At 40.4% G+C, this 27635-nt stretch overlaps 2 protein-coding genes across 4 annotated transcripts; one reads left to right on the top strand and one right to left on the bottom strand.

The window, feature by feature from the left end:
- Positions 1-380: 380 nt before the first annotated feature.
- smox (spermine oxidase) lies at positions 381-8809 on the bottom strand. The gene is made up of 7 exons (XM_085911676.1): positions 8710-8809; positions 5967-6201; positions 5059-5285; positions 3685-3858; positions 2829-3525; positions 1009-1169; positions 381-836 (listed from the first exon to the last, which is right to left on the bottom strand). The coding sequence occupies exons 2-7, from the start codon at positions 6172-6174 to the stop codon at positions 684-686; spliced, it is 1620 nt and encodes a 539-aa protein (XP_085767802.1). The 5' UTR covers positions 6175-6201; positions 8710-8809; the 3' UTR covers positions 381-683.
- rnf24 (ring finger protein 24) lies at positions 1529-27635 on the top strand. 3 transcript variants are annotated; one of them, XM_085911679.1, is made up of 7 exons: positions 1529-1651; positions 6007-6249; positions 21407-21556; positions 22968-23010; positions 23401-23442; positions 24109-24188; positions 25248-27635. In XM_085911679.1, exons 2-7 carry the CDS (start codon positions 6173-6175, stop codon positions 25387-25389), a joined length of 534 nt encoding a protein of 177 aa, XP_085767805.1. In that variant the 5' UTR covers positions 1529-1651; positions 6007-6172; the 3' UTR covers positions 25390-27635. The 3 variants fall into 3 exon arrangements, with proteins under 3 accessions (XP_085767805.1, XP_085767804.1, XP_085767806.1); XM_085911678.1 differs by having other exon boundaries at positions 22941-23010; XM_085911680.1 differs by lacking the exons at positions 1529-1651; positions 6007-6249 and adding exons at positions 16171-16520; positions 16690-16750 and having other exon boundaries at positions 22941-23010.

Below are 27635 nucleotides of genomic sequence, written 5' to 3'. Positions count from 1 at the left end.
GACCAAAAATAGTTTAGGACAATGATGACAGAACAATCTTGTGAGATGATAATAAAAGCTTTTAATTGGTTGAAAACCTCTTAGTTTTTATATCCATACACACACACGCATATATATATATATATATATATATTCATATATATATATATATATATATATTCATATAATATATATATATATATATATATATATATTCATATAATATATATATATATATATATATATATATTCATATAATATATATATATATATATATATATATATATATATATTCATATATATATATATATATATATATATATTCATATATATATATATATATATATATATATATATATATATATATATATATATATATATATATATATATATAACAACATTAGGGTACAGAAGGCACTTACATTAAAAAAAACAAGTTAAATCACGGTTGCTGTTATTAAAGACATTAGATGATAGTTTCTGTAAATTAAGAAGTATCGTTTTTAACATAGCACCATTGGCAACCTTTCAGCATTTCACCTGACATACAATGTGGCAGGATTTGTATCTACATTACAGTAAAAATATTACCAAAAGTAATAATGCCCACCATATATATTTATAAGACTATAAATTAAGCTGTAAAAGTTTTATTCTTGTTGGGTTTTTTCCCCCCTCCACAGCTGTTTTCTCTTTTTTTTTTTTTACATTTTAGGCTTTGTGGTGTCAGCAGCTTGCCAGTCCTGGTACATCTCCACCAAACGGTAGGCCTCTCGCTGTCCGGACAACAATGCACCATGGGTAGTGGAATAGTATTTGCGGTGGGTAGCCTCGCCAGCAAAAAGGAGCTGCAGGGCCTGAGTAAATAAATGAGAGATTTAGAGCAAAGATGACATCCGTGTCAGTGTGACAAATATTATTTCAATGCCTAGTTGTTGTTTTTCCATAATATGTTCTCAGTGCAATGTTTTCGAACAAATGTACTAACTTAGAAAAAAAAAAAAATGTCAACAAGCTAGCAATTGTTACCGGAGCCTTGGTGCTGTTGGCGCTAGGCAGTGGCATGGCTAGCCTCTCAAAGTCTCCGCCACTGGAGCCTACCCTGGTAAAGGAGTAGGAGCCTCGAAAGTATGGGTTGCTACCCCAGGAGGAACGCAGGATACGCCGGGGCTTTGGAATGTCAGGGTTCCCTGAAGATAAAGACTATTAGCATCATCAACTTCCAATTTTTATTATTATTTTGAAGGGTGAATGATGTTCAGTTTGTGTGCTTGAAGCATGTTATTATGTTGTGTTAGTAGTTCTAATTCCTGTTTCTCTGAGCTTTGTTGCTTCAAGTGGTTTTTGAGAGAAATTAAAACGTGTTTTTCAAAAATCTATTGATTAAAATCATCGTTAGTCAATCGCCGCTGGTGCTGGTATATGCTCACTTTTGAGCTTGACTAGCAAGAAAAGTTAAAAAAGTAAACCTAGGTGAGCTCATTAATGACAGGTGTCGAGTAGTTCCTCTTCGTTTGCTCTCAGCCTATCAGAACGCGTCTTACTCCATCATCACCTGTGTCATCTCTTTGAGTCGGCCATTTTTGCTGCTACATGTGTAAATGGCAGTCCACACGACAAAGAAGGCTTTGCTAGCCAAAGGTCTAGCCATAACACCTTCTTAACTCATCTGGTAAGCTACTTCATTATGTTTTCAATTTTCTGTTCACTAAAAGTAATTTCAGTCAATGAAAGGTGTTTGAGCCAGTGTGCTTAAACATTTGATCACATTTTAGCAACAAGGCATGGTATGATACTGGCAAAAGAATTCTTAGCGGGAAAAAAAACTATGCTTGGAAAGAGCGTAATGGCTCCTTCACCAACAAAGTTTTAACTCATTTGCTTTGCAGAATTTTTTGTTGTTGTTGTAAAAGCTAGTGCCCAAAGTTTGTAGTGATGGCATTTTAGCATGGTTAAGCTAATACAAGCTAATACAAGCTAATACTGTCATGTCTAAGATTTGTTTACATTGAAGGATTTGATGAATGAATAGAATTACTTATGTAACATGGGATTATGATTATGTAAAGGCTAATTTCTTGGTGTTGCCTTGTTAGCTGTGTTGTTGCAGAACACCGAAAATTAACTAATCAAAACAGAATGGATTAGATGTTTTGCTGCCATTTTGTGGCATCTACAGGCAATTGTAAACCCCATTTTGTGGGTTGAGGGGTGTTCATTAATAATAATGGTTCATTGTACTTGTTGCTCATTAATACAGCTAAAAGTACACTCACTGCAAAGTAAGCTAAGTTTAATCAGATGTGATCATGTCGAATGTTTACGGAAAACGTTGCCAGTGCATGTGAAAGTTTTATGACTACCGTGTTTCTAATTACAGTTATAATTTCTCACGTGTGTGTATTTATATAGTGAAATTACAAACAATTAAAAGTCTTGCCTGGTACAATTTGTCGAGGTGTGTGATGCACTGTTGGCTGGGCAAATACTCAATGAGTCATTATGTCATCACTCATGTACTTTGATTATTACAGTGTTGTTCAACCTGATCTTGTCATTGAGCTTATTCTTGAGCCCTGCTACCATGTGTACATGGCGATCGGGTTGGAAAATGAACATTATTTTCTGTAACATGCGTGTTTATAATATTTCTTACTGCATGAAAGGAAGTTCTTTAGCCAAACCCGTCACACAAGATTTTTGCTTACGGTCAACAATCAATAAAATGTGCCGTGTTTCCAGTTCAATGTAGATTGTGCAAATGATATGACTCCATAAAGAATGTAAATATTTTGATAGCAGTATGATTCATTTTCTGTCAACAACAAATGCTCATCGGCTTTTCTGACCTGTAAAGTGCCTGAGCAGCTCTGTGCACGTCTCAGCTACAGTTTCATCATCGCAGCGCTCCATACAGAGAGCCTCCTCGCCACAGATCCAGCCGCTCAGCATGTAGCCATAGCGTTCCGGGGGGTAGAGCACGTCGAAGCTGCAGATCTTCTTATACCACAGCTCCTCGGGGTAGGTCGGCTGCTCAAGCTGGGCCTCGTCTTCCCACACAAACTGAATGCTGTTACACTCGGGACTCCAGAACGGTTCGGCGTACTCCAAGAAAATCTTATCTGTGGTGCTGATGCCCAGCTTCTCGATGGCCAGCACTTTGTCCTCAGGTAGAGAAGGTGAGAACATGGCCTCGTGGTTGTGCTTTAACAAACCTAAGGAAACTGTCACGATCACGTGGTCGGCCATTATCCACTCTTCGTCTTCGCACTCCACGCAAACGGGGTGCCCGGCGTCGAGGGTGTTTCGATTGTGGTTGTTGTTCCGGTTTGTGTCGTCCCGTCGGGCTGAGTAGTTCCAGTGGATGCAGCGGACTGGTTTGTTGAGGCAGATGGTGTGAGGGGGGATGTCCCTGGACAGGAGCGCCACGATCTTATTGAAACCTGTGGGAATGATGTAATGCGCGCCGGGGATCTCTGTCCACTCGCCAAACTCGCTCAGAGACACCTCGTCCATGTTGGGAGAGCTGCTTTCGCAACTTTCAACCTAAAGAAAGGTATTTTACAACATTGCTTAGTGCATGGAAGGAAGTTATTAAAAGAAGAAAAAAAAAAATACTAGCTTTGAGAAAGAGAAATGACAAGTTGTGCCACAGTTGTGAAAGAGGGCATTTGGTGGTGAGGCCACATTTCTATGCGTGCAAACCTTGAGGTATTGCTGAAGCATGGACAATTTGAGCTTCTTGGTGCTCTCGGAATCATCTGGGTCCATCGTAATCCGTTTGCGCACAACATCTCGCGTAAAGATGCCAACGCTGTTCTGGCTTTCGGCGCCGACAGGCTTCCCGTGTTGGAAGAACTCCTGAGTCTGCTCGTACACCTAAAGCGAGACGGAGAGTCATCAGTTTGTGAAAAGAGGAAGAAGGATGTGAAGAGGTCAAACAAGGAAGAAAACCACGGAAGTGAAGCCAAATCATCTGCTGTCCGTCGAGCTGGGCCTCCACGAGTGAACTGGAGTCACTGACAGCTGACATAGTGGATTTGAAAAGTCTACACACCCCTTTTGAAAGGGTTTTTTTGTGATATAAAAGAATAAATTGAGACTATTTTACAGAAATTGAGCTTTCATTAGAATTGACAGCTTTGTTTTTCTGCTAAATTACAAGTTCCAGTTTAGAACAATGTTGTGGTGAAGGCGGAGTTGGATAGAAAGGTCAACTCCGACTGACTAGCACGGAACTAGTATGTCTGACAAAAATACTGCTGTGCTGACATCTGCACTTATTTTGAATGTTTTTTTCTTTTTTTTTTTTTATGGCTTTCCTAACATGCTTGAAGCAAAAAAAAAAAAAAAAAATGCCAGGGTAATAACGCCAGTCCATGTTGACAACCTGGTAATCTGCTACAATCTGGTTTTGGTGGTTTAGTGTGTGATGTTTGCTAAGAAAATAGACAAGTGCTAAGGGCAAAAATTCAACAAAGAAAGGGTAGTGTGTGTGTGTGGTTGTGATATTTGTGTCACTAACTGTTTTCCCAGATGTGTGGTGCGCCCATGATTCAGAAAGAAGGGCTCTATTATTTGCTAAATACAAAGCTTTGACTGTCATTTAGGTCTTGTCGCACAAGCAGGACAAAGATCTTTGATTGGTCTTTTATTAGATGTTCAGGGCAGGGACAAGATATGATAACTTGCGCCATGGCGCGTGTTTATATCAGTGGAGCGATCAGCTTGGTAACAACAAAACAAATGTGCATTGTTCAATGTTTTTGTGGGGGGGGGGGGCACTAACCGTTGGCTTGTGCTGTTTTGGTGCTCCAGTAGCTGTTTTAATTTTAATCTATTGTCGCACTGTGGAAGGAGAACACGAAAGGAACTATTTTAATTGCCTTAGCGCCATCAATAGTTTTATGATTTGTAATTAATTCTCAATGTCACCAAAGTTGAACTTATTACAGCTAAAATTTCCTTCTACTGTTTTTGAAATATTACAATTTACATAAAGAGGTCGTTGACATAAGTCGACTTTACGATTCAATGTTTAGGTATGATTCCGAGAACGTGTTACTTGGGTGCTCTGACCTCATTGTAGAGATCACTGAACTCCTCCACCAGGTCTTTGGGGATCCTCTTGCCAACATTGGTCAGATAGTGCGCGACACCGTTCTTGCTGTACAAGCTGATGCGCCCGACGCTCGTCTCGCCATCCGTGGTGTGCTCTAGCAGCCCGTTGTCCTCGGCTAAGTGGTACACCGGGTTCCCGGTGCCGCCGTGAATCCACGTGGCTCCTAACTCCAAAGCTGTTTCACCTGCAAGACAAAACGCAGCAGTCAATTTTTTGGGGAGAGACGCTAACGCCGTTCAGACTTCATACATTGACAGTGTCGTGTTCCAGACAGATTTACTGTGTCGCCCGAGGCTCGACTGAAGTTTTTTGTTTTTGCAACAAAATTGTTTCTTCTATGAACTAACAAATCAATAAAGTATATGCAGTAAATATTTGCACTACTCGATACTACTTTATTCTAAGATAGATAGAAACATACTTTATTTTATACTTTATCGATTGTTCTTGAGTAGTCACCGATACCAAGAACTAATACTTCTGATACCAAAGGTTTCCCCCAAAAAATAAAATGAATGACTATGTTCTAATCTTCCAATTTTTATTGACTGGTCGGACACATTTTGACATTGTGAGTACCTATATGGTGAAATAAGCCTGATGTCAGCACCGATACCAATACCAGATACTTTATGTACCTTATGCCAATCATGTAATGTGGATGCCTGAATCGCTGACTGCATTATGTTACACAGTCATCCAGTTTGGTGGCTTTTAAGTGTCACTGTGTTTGCGGCGGGCTATAATTGCTGCTTGCTGGAGCCAAGAGCAAGTATCACATAATGCTTATTTTATGTGCAAGCATTAATTGGTTAGCCAAGATCTGGCTTTTGTCAACATGGAGCCATATTTTGTCTTTTCTCACCGTGCTTAATACTTTGAACTCTCCCGCCGATGTGGTCTAGGGCCTCTAGGACTGTGACATCAGTGAAGCCCCTCTTGAGCAAGACCTTGGTTGCAGCGAGTCCGGCCAAGCCAGCGCCGATCACGACTACTCGAGGCTGCCGAGGAGTGCGCAGGCCGCTACTAAGGGGATCATCAGCGCCGTCTGAGGAGATTTCACAACTTTGCATGCCGTCCAAACTCCTCTGCTATTTGGGCTGTATGGAAAGGATGAAGGAAAGTTTTGACTCAGCTTGTGTCAGAAGGTAATTGCCGTTCGCAATTGAGTCATCTGGTTTTCGCAATCTGTGATGATAAGTCAGACTCGAGTATGAGTTGTTCAAAGGAGGTTTGGTTCGAATTTCCATTTGAACTGAAGTCCAACACAGCAAGAATTAAAAATCAAATGTTTCTCTTTTCAAGACGCGAGACATGCAAACTCAAAAGTGACAGTCGCGACAGCTGACGCATTAGCATGCAAGGTGCGGGCTGAACACGAGCTGACTGAGTCGAGTCACGCCGCGTAAATTTGCCGAAGCACCTATTTGAGATTATTTTCATATGGCCGTCAACAAGAGCACATATGTGTTAACCATGCTTATCTGAACACGTGATTATGGCACTGTTACCATCTACCGGGATGTGGGTCAGCCTCCTCATGGATTTATTGAGCGGTGGTCGTTTTTATGGAAAGAATAATGCAATAAAATCAAACTGTTTGGTAATTCTGCTTTGGCCTTTTGTCCCAGACTTGCAAATATTTTAAACGGAAACTTATCAGTTGGTCGGAGAAGAGTGTGCCAAAGTAGACGAAACAAATGGTTGCCTTACTTAAATATAAAGGTGTTTTTTTTGGGGGGGGGGGTGCATTTTTCCCTGAATCTTCTGTTTTTCAGTGGTTTATTTCAAACATACATAAGTGTCCCATCATCTAACTCCCCAGTTGGATTGTGTAAAAATGAGGTACCAGACTCACTACTGCCTCCACAGGTCACAAACTGTACTTTGACGTAATCACGTGATCTAATTACAAAAATGGTTCTTTGGGATAGTTCAGTCGTGCTGGGTCTCAAACTCAAATGACCTATACGTAATCCTTATGTTGATCAATTATTTTACTGAATTAAAAAAGGAATGCTAATCTGAAGAATGTGCATTCTGGAATGAATGATGCTGACAGAACCAAAAGCAACCTCTCGCTTGTAATTTCGGGCTTGGTTAATACTGCCGCCACACTCTTTACACCATCACGGCAGATTAATGTGTGGGCTGGCCTTGGGTGGATCGGGAGCTCAGGGTGAGGTGGTGTAAGGAGGGCGGGGGGGGGGGGGGGGTTACCACTGACCTAGAAATGGCAATCTACAACACATCTGCTAGCGGCCTTTTGATTTTTTTTGTTTGTTTTTTTTTCCCTCCAAAGAGCACAATCAGCCTTTCTTACAAGTTAACTCCTGTCCCCCATCTCTCTCATTTTTAATTCCAGCTGCATGCACAGTCACATCTGCGGTTATTTTGGAGACCCCGTTTGTACGACAACAAACATGTCCTTTGCTGCATCGAGCGAGAACAAAAAAAAGAAAAAAAACTTCTTAATCTCAGCTGCTTTGTGTCAAAGGTTAGACATTCCACACTTTTGCCCTAGGATAATGGAATGTCATGTAAATACACAGACATGTGTGCAATAAAACACAAACGTGTGGAATATTTCTTTATTGTAAAATTACAACTTTATTCCCGTGAGGGTTGGGTTGTTTTTTTTTGCAACATGTAATTTTATATGTCTGAGTGAAGTATTCAGTTACTTTAATGTAGTGTGGCTGAAACTGAAGAATACTTTAGGTGTTTAATAATCCAATCTGAATTGTTTGACAATATACATCACACTTTTGATGATATATGGGTTCATAACTGATTTCGCAATATTCTTCCTTTGCTTGGTTTGACAGTAATAACTAGCGAAGGGCGACTAACACTCCAATTACGAGTACCAATATCAGGCCGATACTAGCCTTATTTCAAGGTTTTGGGTACTCGTAAACGATGCTGATACTAAAGGCAACAAAAATGCATTGAGTAAGTTTCTCTTGCTAATTGTTGCTTTGGCCATTTAACACATCATCATTATTTGTTTTTATTTATTAGTATGAAATGTTAGAGATTTGGCCAAGTGATACCAACCGAATAAAGAACAATAATCAGCAACAGTAGGCATGAAAAATTATGAATCATTTATTCCAAAGAACAGCAATAAATGAATCGTGTCCCAGAAAAATAAAATAAAAATCTGACCTCGTCAGTCGTTCTTAGACTGGTAATAGTGGGTTAGAAAAGGGTGGCAGACAAGTGCCACGTAGAAACTGCTGTGCCACAGTGGCTATGGACCACCAACGCAAGTGGACTGAGATTTCACATCATCAGCACACAGAGCATTTTGTTTAAAAAAAAAAAAAAAACTGACAATAAGAGAAACATGCTGCGCGTACACGCCGAACCAAACAGTTAAATAACTTGTGTTGTTTTTTTTAAGTAAAAACGAGTGTCATCAATTTTCTACTCCAAAATCTTTTTGTGTGTGACATTGTTGTTAAAGTGCAGACGCACAATAGCAGCGATAAACAAAAAGAGCGCTTCTGTTTATGTTTTTTGTTTATGTCAAGTGACACGCTGGTCGCGGGGGGTTGGCGGAGAATGACGAGCGCTCGTGTAGTGTTTCAAGCCGGACTTACCCCGAGTGTCTCGTCGTCTTGACGCCGCGATAACGTCGGGCTGTGGCACCGCCGGCTCGCCTTTGTGCCAATGCTTTGCCTCTACACCGGCTCCGTTAATATATGTATGCGTGCAAACCAGAAGCAACCAGTTTTGTGCAGAGTCGCTGCTCACTCATTGGTTGTACACCAAGTGCGCTGTGACGTCACGGACCCACCCACCCACTGCGCGCACACTCATTTGCGTGCAGCAAACACAAACAAACCCCCTGCCTCCGGACTTTCAAATAGATGACATGGAACATATCTAGGAGAACTAATAATTATTTTAATGAAAAAAACAAATCTAACTTGGTTTTGTATATTAACTTACAGCTGTAGATTACATAGAGAGCATCCCTTTGGGATATCAGTCAGGTCAGGTCAGGTCAAGGGATACCAGGCAGAGGAGCAAAGGTTTTACTGGCCTTTGGATACTAAAATCAATGTAGTGCTCTATCCTTGATGCCAACCCACCATCCAAGATGACCCAATAGTGTACTATAGTATTGTCAAACGTTTCAACAGGACCAGAACTGAATTATAACCTCAGGGAGAGCAATAGATTCTTTGGACTGTCTCAAATGCTTAACAATGTCCCAGAGTTCAATGCCAACCATTGCTTGAAAACGACCGGAAGTACCTGTGGCAATGAGAAAATTGGATGTTGTATTTGATATCATTTTCTCTATTAGAACAAACCGAAATCTGTACAATCAACTTTATTAAGGAGCAAATTGTACAGTTAAAAAAAAAACTCAGAATTTGTGATCAGATGTTTGGCTGTATTTTAGTGTTGGTGCATGTGTTAACATAGCTGTCCTTTACAACCAAAAAAATGATAGGCTTAATTCTAAGTCCTTAGAATTTCAGCATCACTGCAACTGGGTGTGCCTCTTGCTCAACCATATGCAAAACATGTTCACATACTACCAACATTTCAGCGTAAACCACATTTTAACTAAGCTTTTTTGTCTAATACATGGTTTGGTAATAGATCGGTGATAGTTCCATACAGTGTCGTTTTGCGTGGTGAAGGAGGAAATCCTTCAGGAAGTAGACTGTTGTTTTTTTGTTGTTGTTTTTTTTGTTTTTTTAGTGGCTATCCTAAGTTGCTTTGGCTAAACAGGTTGAGTCATTTATCAGCAGTGAGTCATGATTGCATCGTTGCACATCGAAGACATTACCAGACTTGATCTGGGTGTGACTATTGAGTTACTATTGAATTTTATCTCACTTGGTTGCCTCCCATCCTGTCCTGGGAATAGTTTGGTCTGGCCTTTGTTACAAGGACAGTCGTTCAGAATATCAAAGGCTCTGTTTGTAAACTCGTCAGGTAAAAGCAATTGTCTTTTGGGATGATTGTAATAGGCTATTTATTTTCGTATCATCAGTGTGCAGACCTAATGCAAATCAGTTTAGTAAGGACAGTAAATTTAAATGACCTCTGGTTTTTAAAGAGCTCAAATGGGCCAATTTGACAGTTTTTCTCAGTTGCTTTGAGACATTTTTCTGATCATTTATCATGCGGTTTATTTCTTTGCAACGATTTGCAAATTTTTTGCTATGTCCATGAAAATTGTTGATCAAAATGTAAGGCTTTGTGAAGTTTTATCACATCCAACACAGTTTTGCCATTAGTTTATATACAGTGCATATTAAGCTTGTGTACCTCCTCGCTATCTAGCCAGCTAGCTTGTTTGATTAGTAGCATCTTTGGCTAAAGCCAAACAGTAGCAGCGGTTTTACTTTCGGAACCTAGCTAGCAAGCTAGTTTGATTCGAAGCATCTTTGACTAAAGCCAAAAAGGATTCGTAGATTCTTTTTTTTCAGACAAAAAGGAATCTACAAATAACTTTCAGAAGACATTTTGAAGCTAATCAAAATAAAGTCAAACGGTGGCAGCCATTTTTACTACTTTTGACATATCTGGTCAAACATCACAGGAAAAATTGCTTAATTTTTTTCTATTTTCATCTTGTATAGCTCTATAACGGTTCACTTAATAATCACAGTTAACAGTCTGTTCCTCTGTCATTTCATATTCTCATTGTGGCAAGGCCCATGAGTCGAGTAGCACGCCGTTATGTTTTGATCTTCCAAACTATTAAGCAGAATACCGCTGGAGGTAAGGAGCATACTTAGTGTATACAGTTTACTAAACCTCGAGGCTGCATCCGAAAGGTCGAGTAAGGTCATCTTACTGTTCAAGATACTCAGCGATTCTTCAAAGACAGAATTATGTAATCACAACACTGTATAGTCCCTGTTTTTAGGGGGATGATCACATGCTTCTTTGTTGTCTCCATTACGTCGCATCCAATGTGATGTGGGCCGGCACGTGAATTTGCATGTGTTCTCCTCGTAATTGGAGTGGAGAGAAATGCAATTGCCTGATTGGTGCAAATCTTGGATCATGAGAAAGGCTTCACAGAGAGTTCACATTGTGAGTCTGCCCAGTGTTGGCTGACTGTATTGTCCACACTTTCCCACCTCCCTGTCGCACTACAGAGCGGCGAGGGAGAAAGTAGCTTTTCATTGACGTTTTCAGAAGAGGGGAAGTCAGTCAGCTGGCTCAAAGTGCCAGTCATGACCTCCAGCAATTCCCCAGCAACCATAAACGTGCGTGGAAGGTCCAGAGCGGATCACTAAGTACACCGCCATAATCGGTAAACAATTAATGAGATTTTTCTTCCAGTTGAAGTTTTTATTCTTGTGAGATTCTGTTTGCTGTCACGTTTGGGTATTTGAAGACAGTGACTATTTTCCGAACCCTCATAAATGTGATTTCCAACTTCCACCCATCCATTTTCTACTGCTTATTCAGTATTTATAAACCAAGCTTTTATTTATCCATTTGAAAAAAAAAAAAAAAGCTTTCATTTAAATCTGTAAGACAAGTCAAGTTTATTTATATAGCCATTAATGACGCATTTTTAATGGCTTCCAGGATCGCGGTTCACAAAAATCAACAACATCCCCTATCAAGGATTTTTCTTTCCTTAAGAGAAAATGGTGGGAAGAAACCTTGAGAAGGAATCACAGATAGAGGGATCCCCTTCCAGGCTGCCATAGAAGCCAAGTGGCAATTTTGATAACATACGATACCATAAATTAAAATAAATAAACAGTATGGGATTTTATAATGTATCTTAAAAAATGTGAGTCCACTTTTGCATTTCAAGGCTTTTTATTTTAATTTTAGTGTAGTTTTCTACACAATTTTCCTGTACTGTGTGTGTGTCTCTCTCTGTCTCTGTGCAACCTTTAATATAAATGTTTAATATTTAATTTTGGTGTAATTTTCTACAGCAGTTTCCTGTACTGTCTGTGTCTCTCTGTGCAACCTTGAAGAGAACCTCTCTAAACTAGAATGTCACTTCCTTTCCTGAGGAAAAAGAAATGACCTCACCAGCAACTGCAACACTGTGCCAAGGACATTACACACGCCTCAGCATATCTGGAACAAAATCAACTTCTCATTGGCGTGCAAGCATATAGTACATAATGCAGAGATGTTATCATGCATTTGTGTCGTCACCCTATTTGACTCCTCCTTCTGCAAACCCAAGTCATGCTCAAAGCCGGGCCAACGATTTCTGAGATCAGTTGTGGTTTCTCAACAAGGAATTCTATCTTATTTATCCATCTTAAATCTGTCTCTCTTTTCCCAAACACGTGCAAAAGTCTCTTTCATCTGAAATCCCATTTGACTGCGCTGAAAAAAAGAAAAAAAGTCACTCACTGCAAAAGAGCACGAAAAACGTTTCTTTTGAAAGCCTGCAATAGCTTAATGATTGAGTTGGGATGGAGTAAACGGAAGCAACATAATGGATGTGGTGTATTCAATAGGTAGCAGGCAAGCAGGCAGGCAGAGATAGACATGAAAAAGGAGGATGCAATAATAAATATAGCTTCCTGTCTTAACTTTGGCCTCAAAAGGGCAGCAACAAAATAACACAATATGTCCTGGCCCACTGTATTGTATCATCCGGTAGTGCGACAGTGGAGATGTGAAGGGGGGAGGACATCGGCGCCTGCTGCGTGCGTACACGTAGATTATTTTAGAAGTGCAGGAAAGGGATGAGTGGCCACCACCCTGGTGCTGTTATTGTGAGCGGCGCAGACAATGCAAGCCATGATTGAATAGATGAATCTGGATCAAATGTTAACAATTTTCAAAACAGGCCAAAATAGACAACAGACTGACAAATATATTGAATGATATTTACATCCAGATGTGTGAAACAAATCTGGACAGAGCACCTGTTGTTTGAAACCCCCTATTTTAAAAATGAGCAAAAGTATAAAAATTAGCATGACAAAATGAACCTAAAGTGAATCATGTTTAATATTTGAAAACACTACCGAAAAAGATGTCGCAAACCCTGACAACAAGGCCTTTTTTTTTTTTTGTCACTTCAAACAAATACATGAGGCTATTGTATTTGACTGTTTTACATTATTTTAGCATTTGGTAATTGGTTAGCTTTTTAAACAGAAAGCTCTGTTCTGGTTTGCATGTTCTCCCCGTGCCTGCGTGGGTTTCCTCCAGGCACTCTGTTTTCCTCCCACGTCCCAAAAACATGCTTGGTAGGCCGATTGAGTACTCCAAATTGCCCCTAGGTGTGAGTGCGAGTGCAGATAGTTGTTTTTTTTCTGTGTGCCCTGCGATTGGCTGGCAACCGGTTCAGGGTGTCCCTCGCATACTGCCCGATGACGGCTGGGATAGGCTCCAGCACGCCCGCGACCCCCGTAGGGACAAAGCGGTGCAGAGGATGGATGGATGGATGGATGGATGGATGGATGGATGGATGGATGGATGGATGGATGGATGGATGGATGGATGGATGGATGGATGGATGGATGGATGGATGCTCAGTTCTGCCCACGACTGTAAACAGGCCTGGCTGTAGTTGCCTCTGATAGTTACTGAGAAAACTAAGGTTTGTTAACTTCTATTACATGTACACTTGCGCCCCCTCGTGTCATAACAAATCACTGCGCTGGAACAGCAGCGTCAGAAGTATGTGTCTCGGCATCTGATTAGGCTTTAGCTACCTCAGCTCTATCCCAAGCTGCCCGCAACGATCCAATGCCCCTAGCACAGACATGGGCAAACTACGGCCCCCGCGGAGCCGTTTAATCTGGGCCTGCCAAACCTGAATAAATTGTATTAGAACACTTTTTGGGGTCATTTTCCCCTGGAGTGACTGCTTTTCCCCAGTAGATGGGGAAAAGGCACTGAGGTGATGGAAACTGTTCTTCCTGATAACAGCGTCGTCACTTTTTTTTTTAAATGCTGTTCAAAAAAAGCATTTGTATTCAAAAAGCACTTTTGGAATATCCATACTTTACTACCGACTACCGGACCAAGCAAGAAGAGCTGAGAAACGGGCCTACTTTCGAGGCCCCTACGCAGAAGGAGAAGGAGGCCTTGTTGGAGAAGATCAAACGTGACATTTTAACGGTGGAGGGCATTCGAGCGGTTTAAGAGTTAAGGTTAAAAGTTATTTTTATTCCAGGTAGAAGTAAATTTCTAACTGTTTTTTTCCCAAAAAACTCGCAGTCCAACAGAACAGGGGTATGGATACATCTTTTCTCACGGTCCAATAGCAACACTGCCCTCTACCGGGCACCTTGTTGTTAACTTATGGACTATATGGCCCTTTGCATTCGGATACATACACACGTGTGTGCGGATATGTTCACGATCTAAATTGTCCGTATGTGTGAACAAACTGAAATGTATCCGAAAAGAAAAGCAGATACAGTTAATGGGTTCGTGAACAAAATCTGAACATGTACTATTATTATTAACCACTAGGTGGAAGCAAACAGACATAAGTCTGGGGCCCAAGTAGGGCCATGTTTTATTACGACCACACTTAAGCTCATTTAAAAATAACAAAATGTACCCAAAAACATACTGCACCAAATCCCCATAAATGGACATTTATGTTCATTCAACTGGAAAAATCCAACAGAGAATATACAAATGCTGGCCAGTAACTGGAATTCAAACCCTGAATCTCAGAGCCAGATGCTCAGTTTGAATTGAATAACCAATCATCTATGTCTCCACTATATTACAATGAAATAGTTTTTGTGTTTACCAAAGGAAGTTGAAATTCACCACAGGGATAAGTCCTGAGTGTCAATATTAGCTGTAAGTCAATTGAGGTGATGAGAAGAAAACGAGTCATTTGACAGCCAGCATGGCTCAGCTAATGGAGGAAGTGTAACATGGTGATAATAGTGATCTTCTCTCCAATTCTTTCCAAAGAATCCTTCCTTTGAGTAGGTACCAAGCAGCCGCCTTCTCCATGGAGGGGAAGGAAGAGCAGAATCAGTCTGCACTCCTTCAATGAGGCTTTGTGGAAGCTGCCATCCTTCCCCCGCCGCCAACCCTTAGCAACCCATTCAAGAGTGTCACATGGGACATCTCACAAAGCCGCCCTGTCACTTGCACCCTCATTGACATGCGCTCGCAGTGACAACATTGGCCAATGGGCGTGCGCCTCCACTCCATTCAAAGGGAATGAAGTGCCGGACTGGGTGGCCAAAGTGTGGCTTCCTGGATACCGTGTTCATTTTTCTGGAGGAGGAAGTTGTGAGTTGGCAAAGGATGAGGGGTGGGGGGGTTTGGGGCTGGGGTGCTCGACACCTTCAACTGTAGGTTCATGTGACGCCCGCTCCGGAAAGACTATTGCAGTCTGACTGAAAACAAAATAAAAGCTTTGGATCAGAGCGTCTCAAAGGATGGTACACATACTTCTCATTCAAGAATTTTTTTTCGCCATCTCTTTGAGCGTGCCAAACAAGGAATTTGACTTCACAGCCTCTCTGTTTAACATTTAAGGGCCTGACAACACTCAGGATGTGTGAAAAATGACAAATATTCTCAAACATCCCCTGGTCTTCTCATTATGGTACAGGAAAGAATCGCTGCGGACATTCATCCATTCATTATCGAACTCCTCAGTTTAGTTGGATTCAACTTTTTCAATTTTGCATAAAGTTATAGTAACTTTAAAATAATGTTGAACATAAACCCGTTCTCATTTTTCATGAACACTTGGGCCTATTACACTACTGTATTTTATTTTCGGTCATGATTGTGGTACTTGCAGCGCGACGTTGAGCCTTCATAAATGATTGTCGCTGTCTCTTCAGGAGTTGGGTAGGCTGACTGACTTTTTTTGCGTCCATGGGGTTTTGGTGGATGACCATGATCTCCTCTCAAGTGGATGCTCTGATATATTTTGTCATGATTAAATAATGATTTTCAGATGGATTAATTGTCATTCAGTAATTCTACATCAGCCACATTAGACCACTCGTATAATTAGTATCATCTAATATCCATCGGTCACATTTAAAGCAGATTTTCTTTTTCCACAAACATTTGAACGCAGCATTGGTTCGATAGTAATAGCACGCCCCCTTCTGGTTGATAGTCGCCACTCATTACCCGCAGACACGCCGCGTTCTAAACAAGCCAGCAGCTCTACGCGCTCAGGTCTCTCTTCCTTGTCAACTGGCCTGAGTGGGAGGAGGACGTGTGGATTGAGTCACTCGTGGAAGCTCTGTTTGAAAAAAAAACAAAAAAAAAAACGCACACGTTTACGTGCGGAACGTGCTGCTGGTCTGCCATTCTCTTCCTCTAGCGGATTTGAGGAGAAAGAAAAACCCTTGCGAGAGGAGACGTAAAGCAGGACGACGCATCCTTCAATTCCACGCGTTTGTGCATCCTTTTTTTTGACTGTAGAGACTAACATCCCTGAGCCCAGTTATTTTTTATTTATTTTTTTGTTATTTTATTAGTTGTAGTAGCACCGCCACAGGCGGACGGACGTACGCGATGAAGTCCCCCCGAGCCGCGGCATTGGGCGACGTCAATTTCAATTGAGGATTTTTACAGTTTATTTATTGACTTCCGCATTCTACTTGAACTTGCAGACTAAAAGAGAAACTGAAAAAGAAGACAACAACGAGGTTTTGGAACGTGCCTCTTTGGAGAGTGAGTGGACATTTCTTCTCGACCTCTTTTCACTGACATAATTATTATTAGCTAGCTAACGTCACTTGGCAACGAGCAGCGATGCTACCAAGCTGTCGGGAAGAGAGAGAGAGAAAAAAAAGGGCACTTTAACGTCATCAAAATGCTCAACGATTCATGGATGACTTGTTTTTGTTGATGTGGACTAAAACTACGCTTTTGCGTTTACGGTGTGATGATTCCCCAGGGGGGCTTATTGAGCTAGCAAGCGAGCCTACGCCCCGCGGGCGCTCACGTCCTTTTCCAACAAGATTTGGTCACACTCGGCCGCTAATTAAAAAAATGCCAACTTGCATTGACCTTGTGTGTAAAATTCCTCCTTGGGCTATTTGTTCTAGTGGTCAAATGTCAAACGGTTTTGTTTCCATTCTTGTCGACGTGACTTAAGCTCATTGTCATCATCACGTCACACATGATGGTGAAGTAAGTACACGAGTTGTATTAACCATTATTTGCTTGTTGGTGGCCGACATATTAAAGCAACACTGTAAGAGGGATTTGAAAATCTGCCTCACAGTTCTGATGGTTGGGGTTTCAAACGTGACTTTTCATGTGGAGTTTGGGCAATTTTGAGTCTTCATCTGAACCCTTTGTGTAGTTTTTGGGAGTGTGTGTGTGTGTGTGTGTGTGTGTGTGTGTGTGTGTGTTTCCAGGCTTGCAAACTCCATTTGACATTTGAACCCGCAAAGCCTTGATACGGTGAAGCAAACACACTAACCTCTGCTCCACTGTGTATTTTATCGATCCTTTTATTTTTATACCACTTGTCCTCATCAGGGTCGTAGGTAAGCCGGAGCCAAACCCTGCTTGACCTTGCCTGAGTGATCCAGACCACCCTGGACTGGTCCAAAGTCAATTGTAGCTTTCATATAGCCAAATGACAGCGAAAGATTTTGAGTCTTCATTTATATTATATTCATTTATATTTATTGTTAGCGAGTCAGGAAAACATTACAACCGGCAACGTCAAGCAAAATTACACATATGCATTCAAGTAGCGTGTGCTCGTGCTAAACATGAGACGCAATGATCGCGCACCACAAACGATTTATGAAACGGATTTAGTACCAAAAACAATCTCACTGTTTTAAAGTAGCTCAAGAAGGTACGTTCAGTACCACAGTACATATGATTTTTTTCATTACATATTTATGCGATGACATTTTAGATACTCCCTTGACCTATAACACTACTTCAGCTTGTCTCACTTCTGCATTGGTAACCCTTGTGAACTCTGCGGATGGAGGGAGACACAAAATGACATCACCTGACATCTCACAGCTGCTGATGGGTGTAACATCAAGGCACATAAGACATGAATTTAACAATATGAACTTACCATTGCATAATGGTCCAACCTTGTGCTCCTGGAGATGAATGACAGCTTTAAAACAACTATTGTATCATTTTTTAATAAAGCAGCGGATAACTGATTATTTTTGTTACAGATTTACAAATGAAGTCATTCATCTAGTACCTCCGTGGCGTTTTAGTTATTAAATTGAGCAGTTTTGGGAAGGAATCAGGTAGGTGCCACTTAGTGTCTCAGTAAGGTGCCAGTGTTCTCGGAGCACGCTCCGTTTCTAGCAGACTCCTGCAAATGTTGCTCCGGTATGTTGAGGGTTCCTGTAAAGCGTCTGGTGCTACAAAAATAACATCTGCAATTTCTTTTTCTTTTGGAACAACTCCAAAAGTAATTCTTTGTCTCCATCCGTTTTCTATGGAGCCTATTACTGTAATCATCAGTCTGCTCTTGTAGAGGACTACAAAAAAAACATCTGAAAAATTTACGGTTGAAATTCTCAAGAGTTCCTTTCGGTTATGTTTATACGATCAGGTCATCTTCAGGCTTTCATATTGTCTCTGATTCCTTAATGTTCCATATTGATCTTAGCTTGCGCTTATTGCTGGTTCCAGTAAATGTGTCAGACGTTCTATAAGAACTTCCTAGAGTGCTTTCCCAGCTTGCTATCTCATCTAAGGTCATTCTCATTTACGCAATTGATTTTTTAAAAGATCGGCTTTGTTACCGTCATACCAGAAATGATATATGTAAAGTTGTCCCTCTAAGTCTTTGTTAGCCAACGTGGTTTTATCCGACATGACGCAGCTCAGGAAATCCAGTAAGATATGTTGCCCAACCTTACACTTGACACGTAACCTACATGCTTGGACAAATATACAACATATTGTATAATCGGTTTCACCCTATTTTTGAAATAGCTTTTATGCAGGAAGAAACATGTATGAAGATCAATAGTCGTCCTTATCTTGACACTTGCATACTATGTACTCTAGTTCCTTGAAAGGTTTCTTCACCAATAATGATGATGATTTTTTTTTTTTGGGTGGAGTAATCTACTACTACAGTTTAAAGTAGGCCCATTGCGCAATTGGTCAAATTTGTAAATTTGTTCTCCCTTCACAGTAGCAGATAACGGCAGAACTGTTAGAACGGACGGAATCTAACTTTGCGCAAGCGTGACCTTGCCTTCATGACTCGAGAGGGAATGTACTACTTCGACAACCACGAAGCTTACTGTAAAACATTAATCCGTCCGTATAATTGTGCAAACTCGATTCGTGTGAAAGGGTGATTGCGACAAAAAAAGTTTCAAAAAAAAAAAAATGCTGAGGGACAGCTGTGTGTGTCAGTTCCTCTTGTTTGTGGCAGCTTGTGTTACTTTCAGAGAGGCCAAGCTGGAATGGTGGGCTTTGCTTTTGGAAGGGGGGGATGGGGGAGCAGAAGAGCACATTTAGAAAAGGTCATGACTTCTTTTTTAGCGCTGTTCTGAGCATTATTACTTCTCAGAAGTAAAGTAATTCTTCTCCCTATCATCTATTCAGATTAAGTGTCTATTGCCAGTTGCAATGCTTTACAAGCGACCAAAAAATAATCAATCACTGTTTCCATCGCAATCTGCTATTCACTATGAATTAAGAACCCCACCCTAAAACTTTTATTGGCATTCAGGACGAGTCAGTTGGGCTTAACTGTTCAATTTAGCAATTGTGTCGCCTTCTGCTCCAAGCCACATCTTAGTGTGCACATGTCAAATAAACATTGGGACCTGCTGCATATTTCCTTGTTCTGCCTCTGAGGCACCAACCGGTCTTTGGTCCAACCCTTAAGCATATTAGGTTTCAGATTTGCATGCTGCTAGTGGAAATTTCCACTTCTCCTTGGAGCTACTACTTCTGAAGGAAATGCCTTGGAGGTAGGTGGAAATGACCTGATGTGGGGTTTTTTTTTTTTTTTTTTTTAATCCCAACAAATCTATATTAAGGGTTTTGGAAAATGACCAATGTTTTGGTAGCTTTGAGTCACACGAGGGTTGTTCTTGAGTGACAGCCTGGCATCATGATTAAGTTTGATACAATTCAGTAATTCAATCCCGTGTTGCTATATTGAGACAGTGGAAACGACTGAGTATTTGATGACAATAAAACATCGGTAGAGTTACCTTATTGTCATTGACGATGGCTGCAAAGATTTTTGTGCTTGCATTTGGTCATTAATAATTGTGATGCAAAAGTGTGTTTATATAACAAGATGAAACTTTTCTCCCTCGGAGGTAATGTCAAAGCATATATAACTATATAACTATATAACTATATAACTATATTGCCAATCTACCTACTTCAGGACCAAATAAATAAATTAAAAAAAGGCATCCGGCAACTTCCTGTTGAGTAGCCGAGCCTAAGTTTGAACTTTGCCCTCTGAAGCGACCGACCTGGTTTTCAAGGCTTGACTCAGACATTTTATCTCAGATTCTGATCCAAGTCATTTTGACCATCGCCACTGGGTTGCATGTCTAGAACGTTGCTGGTCTCTCCGTGTTTACATTTCCCGTCCACTTGGTGGAGACGGGAATCGTCTCTATTAGTGATGGCAAACCTCGTGTAAATATATCTTATCCCGCCGCAATGGCTGCATCGTTTGGAGGTCGACGCACAACGTGGGCTCACATTTCTTGGCTTTCACAAAAACTCCCTCTTTCAGGATGTTTGCAAATGGGGGAGGATCTTTAGTCATTTCCACAAGGAGTGAATGTTATTTATTCTTGGGCTGTGCTCCTCCTTGCAAGGGGGAATAGACATGTCCAGTCATGTCCTTTTTCTTAGATTCTGGAAGAGCCCCTTGACTACTTATGTTTATACGTTCAGCCTTTATGGATTATGATTTTGCATGTTTATGTGCGGGAAGCACCCTTTGTAAAATATCTGTCATTCATTAATTATACATGTTATGTTGAAGTAATTGTATTCATTCGCTTTCCTCTCTGTTGACAGATGCAGTTAGCTCTGTTGTTTCATTTTTTATGAAGGACTTAGTTTACCGAACATATCGATTAAGTGGAATTGCGGTGAGGATGTCTGCCCTTGCGGTCGGGAATCGTTGAACTCTTTATTGGACTTTAAATGGTTGTTTGTCAATATGACTGGGGAATAATCCAACTATTGTATCCAAATCTCAACTGTCATATTGAAAGTAAAACTAACTTGAATAGGCTTTTCGTTTCACTTCTTGTTTTGAGTAGTTGTGGCTTTGTCCCCACAGCGTGTACACGTATATTGTGATTTGTCTGATTGTGGACTCCTTTTGCTTTACAGAACATCCATGAGCTCGGATTTTTCCCACTACACTTTCAGGATGCCAAATATCGGGTTCCAGAACCTGCCCCTTAATATCTACATTGTTGTGTTTGGGACAGCCATCTTTGTCATCATCCTCAGCCTCCTCTTCTGCTGCTACCTCATAAGGTAAACACTTTTTGTAGCTTGGTCATCAGAATTGAACATTGTGGAGTGAATGCGCCATCATCTCATTCCTATGCACAATGGAATAGACAAAAACAAATATTGTAAAGCAGTCAACCTTAGCAACCCGCAAGGTTAGCTACCTCGACAAATATTGCAACATGTTGCACGGCAGTGTTGTTGTTTTTTGGAGGGAACCAGTGTGATCAAAGTTCCACTGGTCTTTAAAGTTAAATAGAAATCACACTAAGGGCCTTATTTTTGTTCCCGGTGTAAGTTTAGCACAAAGTGCGGGTTTTTTTTGGGGGGGGGGGGGTTGGCGTGAGTGCGAACACAGCCAAGTTGCTTCCTGGCCAATGGCAGCGGCTCCTCTCATTCCCATTTAAATTTAATGCAGGAAAAGTTGATGCTTCACATGATTCAATTTGTATTTCCCATTTAGTTTTTTATATATATATATATATATATATCATTGTTAGGTACTGAACAAAATAAATGCTTATTGCTTAAAATAAATGCTTATTGCTTATAAATATTTATCTTATGCTTTGTTGAAATAAATATTTTGGAAGTCTTATTATAAAATGTGCATCGAGAGAGCCATGATAGTGTCCGCCTCAAGCCTGTCCCTGACTCTTAGGAGTCTGCATTGTTACATGCTGACTTCTTTTATTTATTTATTTTTAAATATAAATTAAGAAATGTCAGTTTTTCTCCTAGACTGTGCTGCCTGTTTTACAGATCCCTCTCACTCTGCAGCGAGAGGTTAAGGTTACTTGTAATGGAGGTAAATCTTACAAACCTACAAATTTCTCTTATACCTCTCGCTCATCCTTCCCCCTTGTCCTCCATGTTTATCGTCACTCTTGTACCTTAGACGTTCCTTTTTAAGTGCTGTGCCTGTTCTCTCTTCATTCCGATGATTTTATTTCGCAGTTTTTATGAGGATCTACGGCGAGAGTTTCAAGCAAAACTGGGCCCTGCCTCATATGTTTGCATTCGTTAGGATTTTGTTTTTAAAATTATTTCTAAGAAATGTAGTTCCGCTCCTAAGGTGTTTTCAGAGCACAGACCAAACAATAGAGTAAGGTTTTTACTCAACCTGTAATTGGGTCATGTCGAACAAAAGCAACACAAACAACCTCCTCAACCGCCCTCTCGTAGTTGTGCCATCCCGAGCCAAATGTAGCACCTTTTTCGATTTCGTTCTCACCTGCTATCCGTGTAGCATATCTTCAAATTGATGTCATGAGGCAAGTATTTGACAAGGCATTCAAGTTTGTTTTTCTATTTTTCTGTTCTTCCCTCCACCCCGCACCCCCAGGATCTTTGAATAACTCTGTGTAGAAATAGTAACAGGCAGTAGTAGTAATAGGCTAATCGGAAGGATGTTTTTGTCTTTTCGTCTCCCCAGGTTACGGCACCAGGCGCACAAAGAGCTCTATGCATACAAACAAGTAAGCACTTTGAGAACACTACACATAGAAATCAAAAGAAAGGGTCTGATTATTATTTTTTTTTCTTCTGTACACAACTTAAAAGGGGTGGACAACTGTTGTCTTTATTTACTTGCATTTTCTGACTGTGATGTCATCATAGTTATTTAAGCTCCCTTTTTAGTTGATTAATAGTGACATCAAACCTAAAAGATGAGACAAATATTATATTATATATATATATATATTATATTACAAACACAGCTCCACTGTTTATATTTTTAGATGGATGGTTGACGTTGTGACAAACCTTTATTTTTGGTACAAAATCAAGTTATTGCCTCCTAAAATTTCAAACATTCTCTCTTTTCACTGTGACTAATGTTTTTCTTCTGCCGATATTCCTTTCAGGTCATTCAGAAAGAAAAGGTGAAAGAGTTAAATTTGCATGAGGTGAGTTGTCATCTTTCTTATTCATGCTCAATCCATTGAATAATGACACTATGGAAGAAACTGCAGTTATTTACAATAGGAGGTCATTGTTTGTGAGAATGCATTTGTTGTTCATCTGCACTAGGGCATTGTGGATTTTTTTTTTCTGCCTTGTGTCCAAGTGTCAAAACAAGCATCAGGAGTTTCTTGTTTATGTCATCGCAAACAGAGAGAAGGCATCTGACAGTGTCACGCGAGTCGCCTCCGCGACACATACAACAACTATCGGCAATGTTACTCGCACAGGCAGAAAGTGATATAAAGACGACCTACTTTTTGGGTCCCACCCTGAGAACACGTGCAGCGCTTTCAATCGTCTCATTTCACAGTGTTTAAAATACCACAGGGGCCAGATGACCTGCAAGAGTGTTTTTATTGTTGTCTGAAGATATTTTAATCCCTCGAAGCTCACAACGTTGACAGCACGATGACCTCTCGCTAAGCTAACTGAACATATGCCAGACTGAGACCCAGATTGGTCATGTCTGTTTTCATTTGGTCTTGGGAAGGTTTATTTCCATTTATTATTTTCATCCAACCAAATGGGAAGGTGCGAAGGTGTTAGATGTCCTCTTAAGAAAAAAAAAAAAAAAAAATCAATATAAATCCTCGCTCGCTCTCTTGCAGATATGCGCGGTGTGCTTGGAGGAGTTCAAGCAAAAAGACGAGCTGGGGATATGTCCGTGCAAACACGCGTTTCATCGAAAGTAAGTGCAAAGCTTTGTTGGTATTTTTTTTTTTCTTCCTTTTCATGTAGATACAGGGAAGAGCACAGGGAGCTATCCACTTCTGGGATAAAATTTAACTTCCTCATAATTTAATGTTTGTTAGCTTCTCCTTCAAATTGTAACGATCATGATAAATGTGTAAGGGAACACTGCAAAGCAGGTGACCACTTCACCAAGTTAACTTTGCCCCACATACACACACACACACACACACACACACACACACACACACACACACACACACACACACAGCCCGCGACCTTTCACCTCGGTTGTTTATACCAGTATGACACCTCTCTTGGCCTTGAATGACTGCCACTATGTGTGAGCATGTGGGTGAGTGTCCGCGCATTCCTTGTTCATTTTCCGTCATTTTAGTTTAAGCATAACCTATAAGACATTTAAGTCGAATAAATCTGTAAACACAGGGGAAGGAGACTTTGACAAATACGCGCATATTACAGTGATCCCTCGCGACTTTGCGTTTCGTTTATCGCGGCTTCACTACATCGCGGATTTTTTTTTCCAAATTAAAAAAAAAAACATTTAAAAATCAAAATAAAACTTCTAAATTGAGGAAACATGTGTCTCACCTTTAGGACAATGTAGTATTGCTCCAAATGTTTGTTTACATTCTTTTAGAAGTCCGTTAGCATGATTGTGAATTAACATCTTTCCGCTAGCTCGTTAGCCTGCCCAGTACTTCTTGTTGGTGACCCTACTTTGCGGATTTCACTTATCGCGGTTGGTTTTTGGAACCAATTATCCGCGATAAACGAGGGATTACTGTAATTTGAAATCACCATCGTGAAGAGGGGGGGGGGGAATCTCAATACAATTGTTTTTCCAAATCATTCAGCCTTAATACAAACCAATGTTTTGTCTATACATTTCCCGCCATTGACTCCAACTCACCTGCGGCAGTAAAGCTCCATACACCCAAGTCAGGAATTTTTGGCGTGGCTTTGTATCTTCCACTTGTTGATTCCTCCAGTTGAAACCAAGTCTGCATGGCCTCCTCTTCTCCCTATGCGTCAGGTGCCTCATCAAGTGGCTGGAGGTGAGGAAAGTATGCCCGCTGTGCAACATGCCCGTCTTACAGCTTGCCCAGCAGGCCGGCACTACGGAACCGCCAGTGCCGAGCCAACAGCCTCTGCCCGGTGTTGAAAACCTGGTCTAGTAGACCTGAAAGCGACATAATGGTGACACTATTTATACACACAAATATAACAGTCGGCTATATAGGTCCAATTTGTTGTGACTCTGCGGACCCGTCTGGTGAAAAAAAGATACTTGGACTAGCTTCACGTTGACTCCTCTGAAAATATTTTTCACTGATCGCTTGGATTGCTCATCAACTGGATTAACCTTTTCTCTTTCTTCATGGACACGGAAAGAACATTGATGCGGTTCATAACCAAAGCACTTTTTTTTTTTCTTCCTGTGGACACCAGCTGAAGAGCAGGACGACAACAAACACATCAGCCGAGATCTACAATATATAATCTCTTTTTTTGTATTTTATTATTATTTAATTTAACAAGCACTTTACAAGAAGTCAAAACTGGCAGCAAGGGGATGTTTTATAGCTAACTTTTGACCATTACTTCCATGTTTAACGTAAAGCCTCACAGATTTTCATTTTTTTTTAATTGGTCAACTTTGACTCGAATTATTATTCTCAAAGGGACAAAATAAGACTTTTGCTAAATGTTAGGAAATGTATGCACGTTTTCATTGCTCTTTTGATGGTTTTGTAGTCTGTCCAGTCTAGAAGTTTGTTCCACTAAATAACCAAAATTACCATATTCCACCCCCCCCCCCCTTATAGTGGCGAAGGTGAGAGCACTAATTTACTAAACTCCAGAGACTACTATTAGCGGTAAGACTTACAAGACTAAGCATGTGGCTTTTATTTTGCCATTCATCAATTAATGTGTGGTGTTAATCAGAGGCAAGGTCATCATTTGGATTTTGTTGTGCAATGTCCAGATGTGAGACATTGTGAAGTAAAATCAACAAAATTCCTTTAGTGCCAAAACTTGACTTCACATGATGTGAATATTTTAAAGCAGTATTAGCATGAATGGAGCTAATTGGCATTTGTTCACCTAAATATGTTTCATTGTATTTTATTTATCGTTCAGAGGGAGTTACCCTCTGCCCGAGCCAGCGCTCACTGGATGTAATGAAGCAGCATTTCCATTCACGCACGCACACACACACACACACACACACACACACACACACACACACACACACACACACACACACACACACACGGGATGCTTCCTTCTCGAGCTTTCACTTCTCGCTCCCTTTCTATACGGTTTCATTTTGTTTTGTTTGGACCACTGAGCCCTGCTTTTTTGTGTAGGTTTTTTTTTTTGTCCCTGGTTGTGAGCTGCCCTCACTAAAAGTGCTGATCATTAAAAAAATATATATAAAGGCACCATCAGTAACATCGCAAAAATTGAAACGCAATTAAAGTTACATAGATGCAACTTTAAATCAAATGTCAAACAAAATTGGGGACAAGTACTTCTCTACATGATCCTTTCTGGGAACAAAAACTACATCCATTGCGTCCTTCACTTTTCATTTTCCCATATGAAGATGATTCAAAGAGCCAAGCTCTTGTGTGCTATTGTTTTATTCCGACTCTTGATCAACCACTTTGGCCACCAACCTACACTTTGAAGTCCTGATTCGAGAGAACAAAATGATTGAACAAAGAAATGAGCAGTTTTTACTCAGTATTTTTCCATCACCACTGTAACATTTGCATTGTTAGTGTATTAATACCACAAGATCATCTTTAAACGGGGTGCACCAACCCCCGCTCACATAACTAGAGTTTTGTACACCACTTCAAACGATCATTTCCTTCCATCAAGAAGTTTTGCTTCTTATAATGTAAACATCTTGATTCTAGTTGAACTACCAATGCAAAGAAAGGACAAGACATTTTTGCATTATTGAACAAATGTGTAAGAGAGCAAAGGGAATGTTATGCTCGGAATACAAATTGAGAGTTTCATTCGAATCTTTGTGGATGCTTTAAGGTCACACACACGTTATTTATTCCTCTGTAGCTTTGTTGTGCCCTTCCCACACAAAAAAAAGACACACTAATAATAATAATCTAAAATATAGCAACCTTGACTTTGCTGTTAACATAAATGTTCTGTTTTTGGACGTTCACAAACATTGTTTGTATAACTAAGAATTCTGCAGCAGAATATTTTTTGGAGACAATAATACCTGTACAGTATTTGTAAGCTCTATTTTTGTATCTTGCTATTTTGAGAGGAAAATACTACCATTTTTTTTCTTCTATTTGGCTAATTTCATGGTTATTTGTTTTAAAAAGAAAGCAACTGCATGTTACACACTTGAATTGTAATAAACGTTTCCAAGATTTGA

Source organism: Syngnathus leptorhynchus, chromosome 5 (assembly GCF_054491065.1).
Source record: "Syngnathus leptorhynchus isolate UIUO chromosome 5, UIUO_Slep, whole genome shotgun sequence".
In the NCBI taxonomy this organism is placed as follows: Eukaryota; Metazoa; Chordata; class Actinopteri; order Syngnathiformes; family Syngnathidae; genus Syngnathus; species Syngnathus leptorhynchus.
The sequence above is the reverse complement of the archived record's forward strand: the minus strand, read 5'-3'. Positions and strand labels throughout refer to the sequence as shown.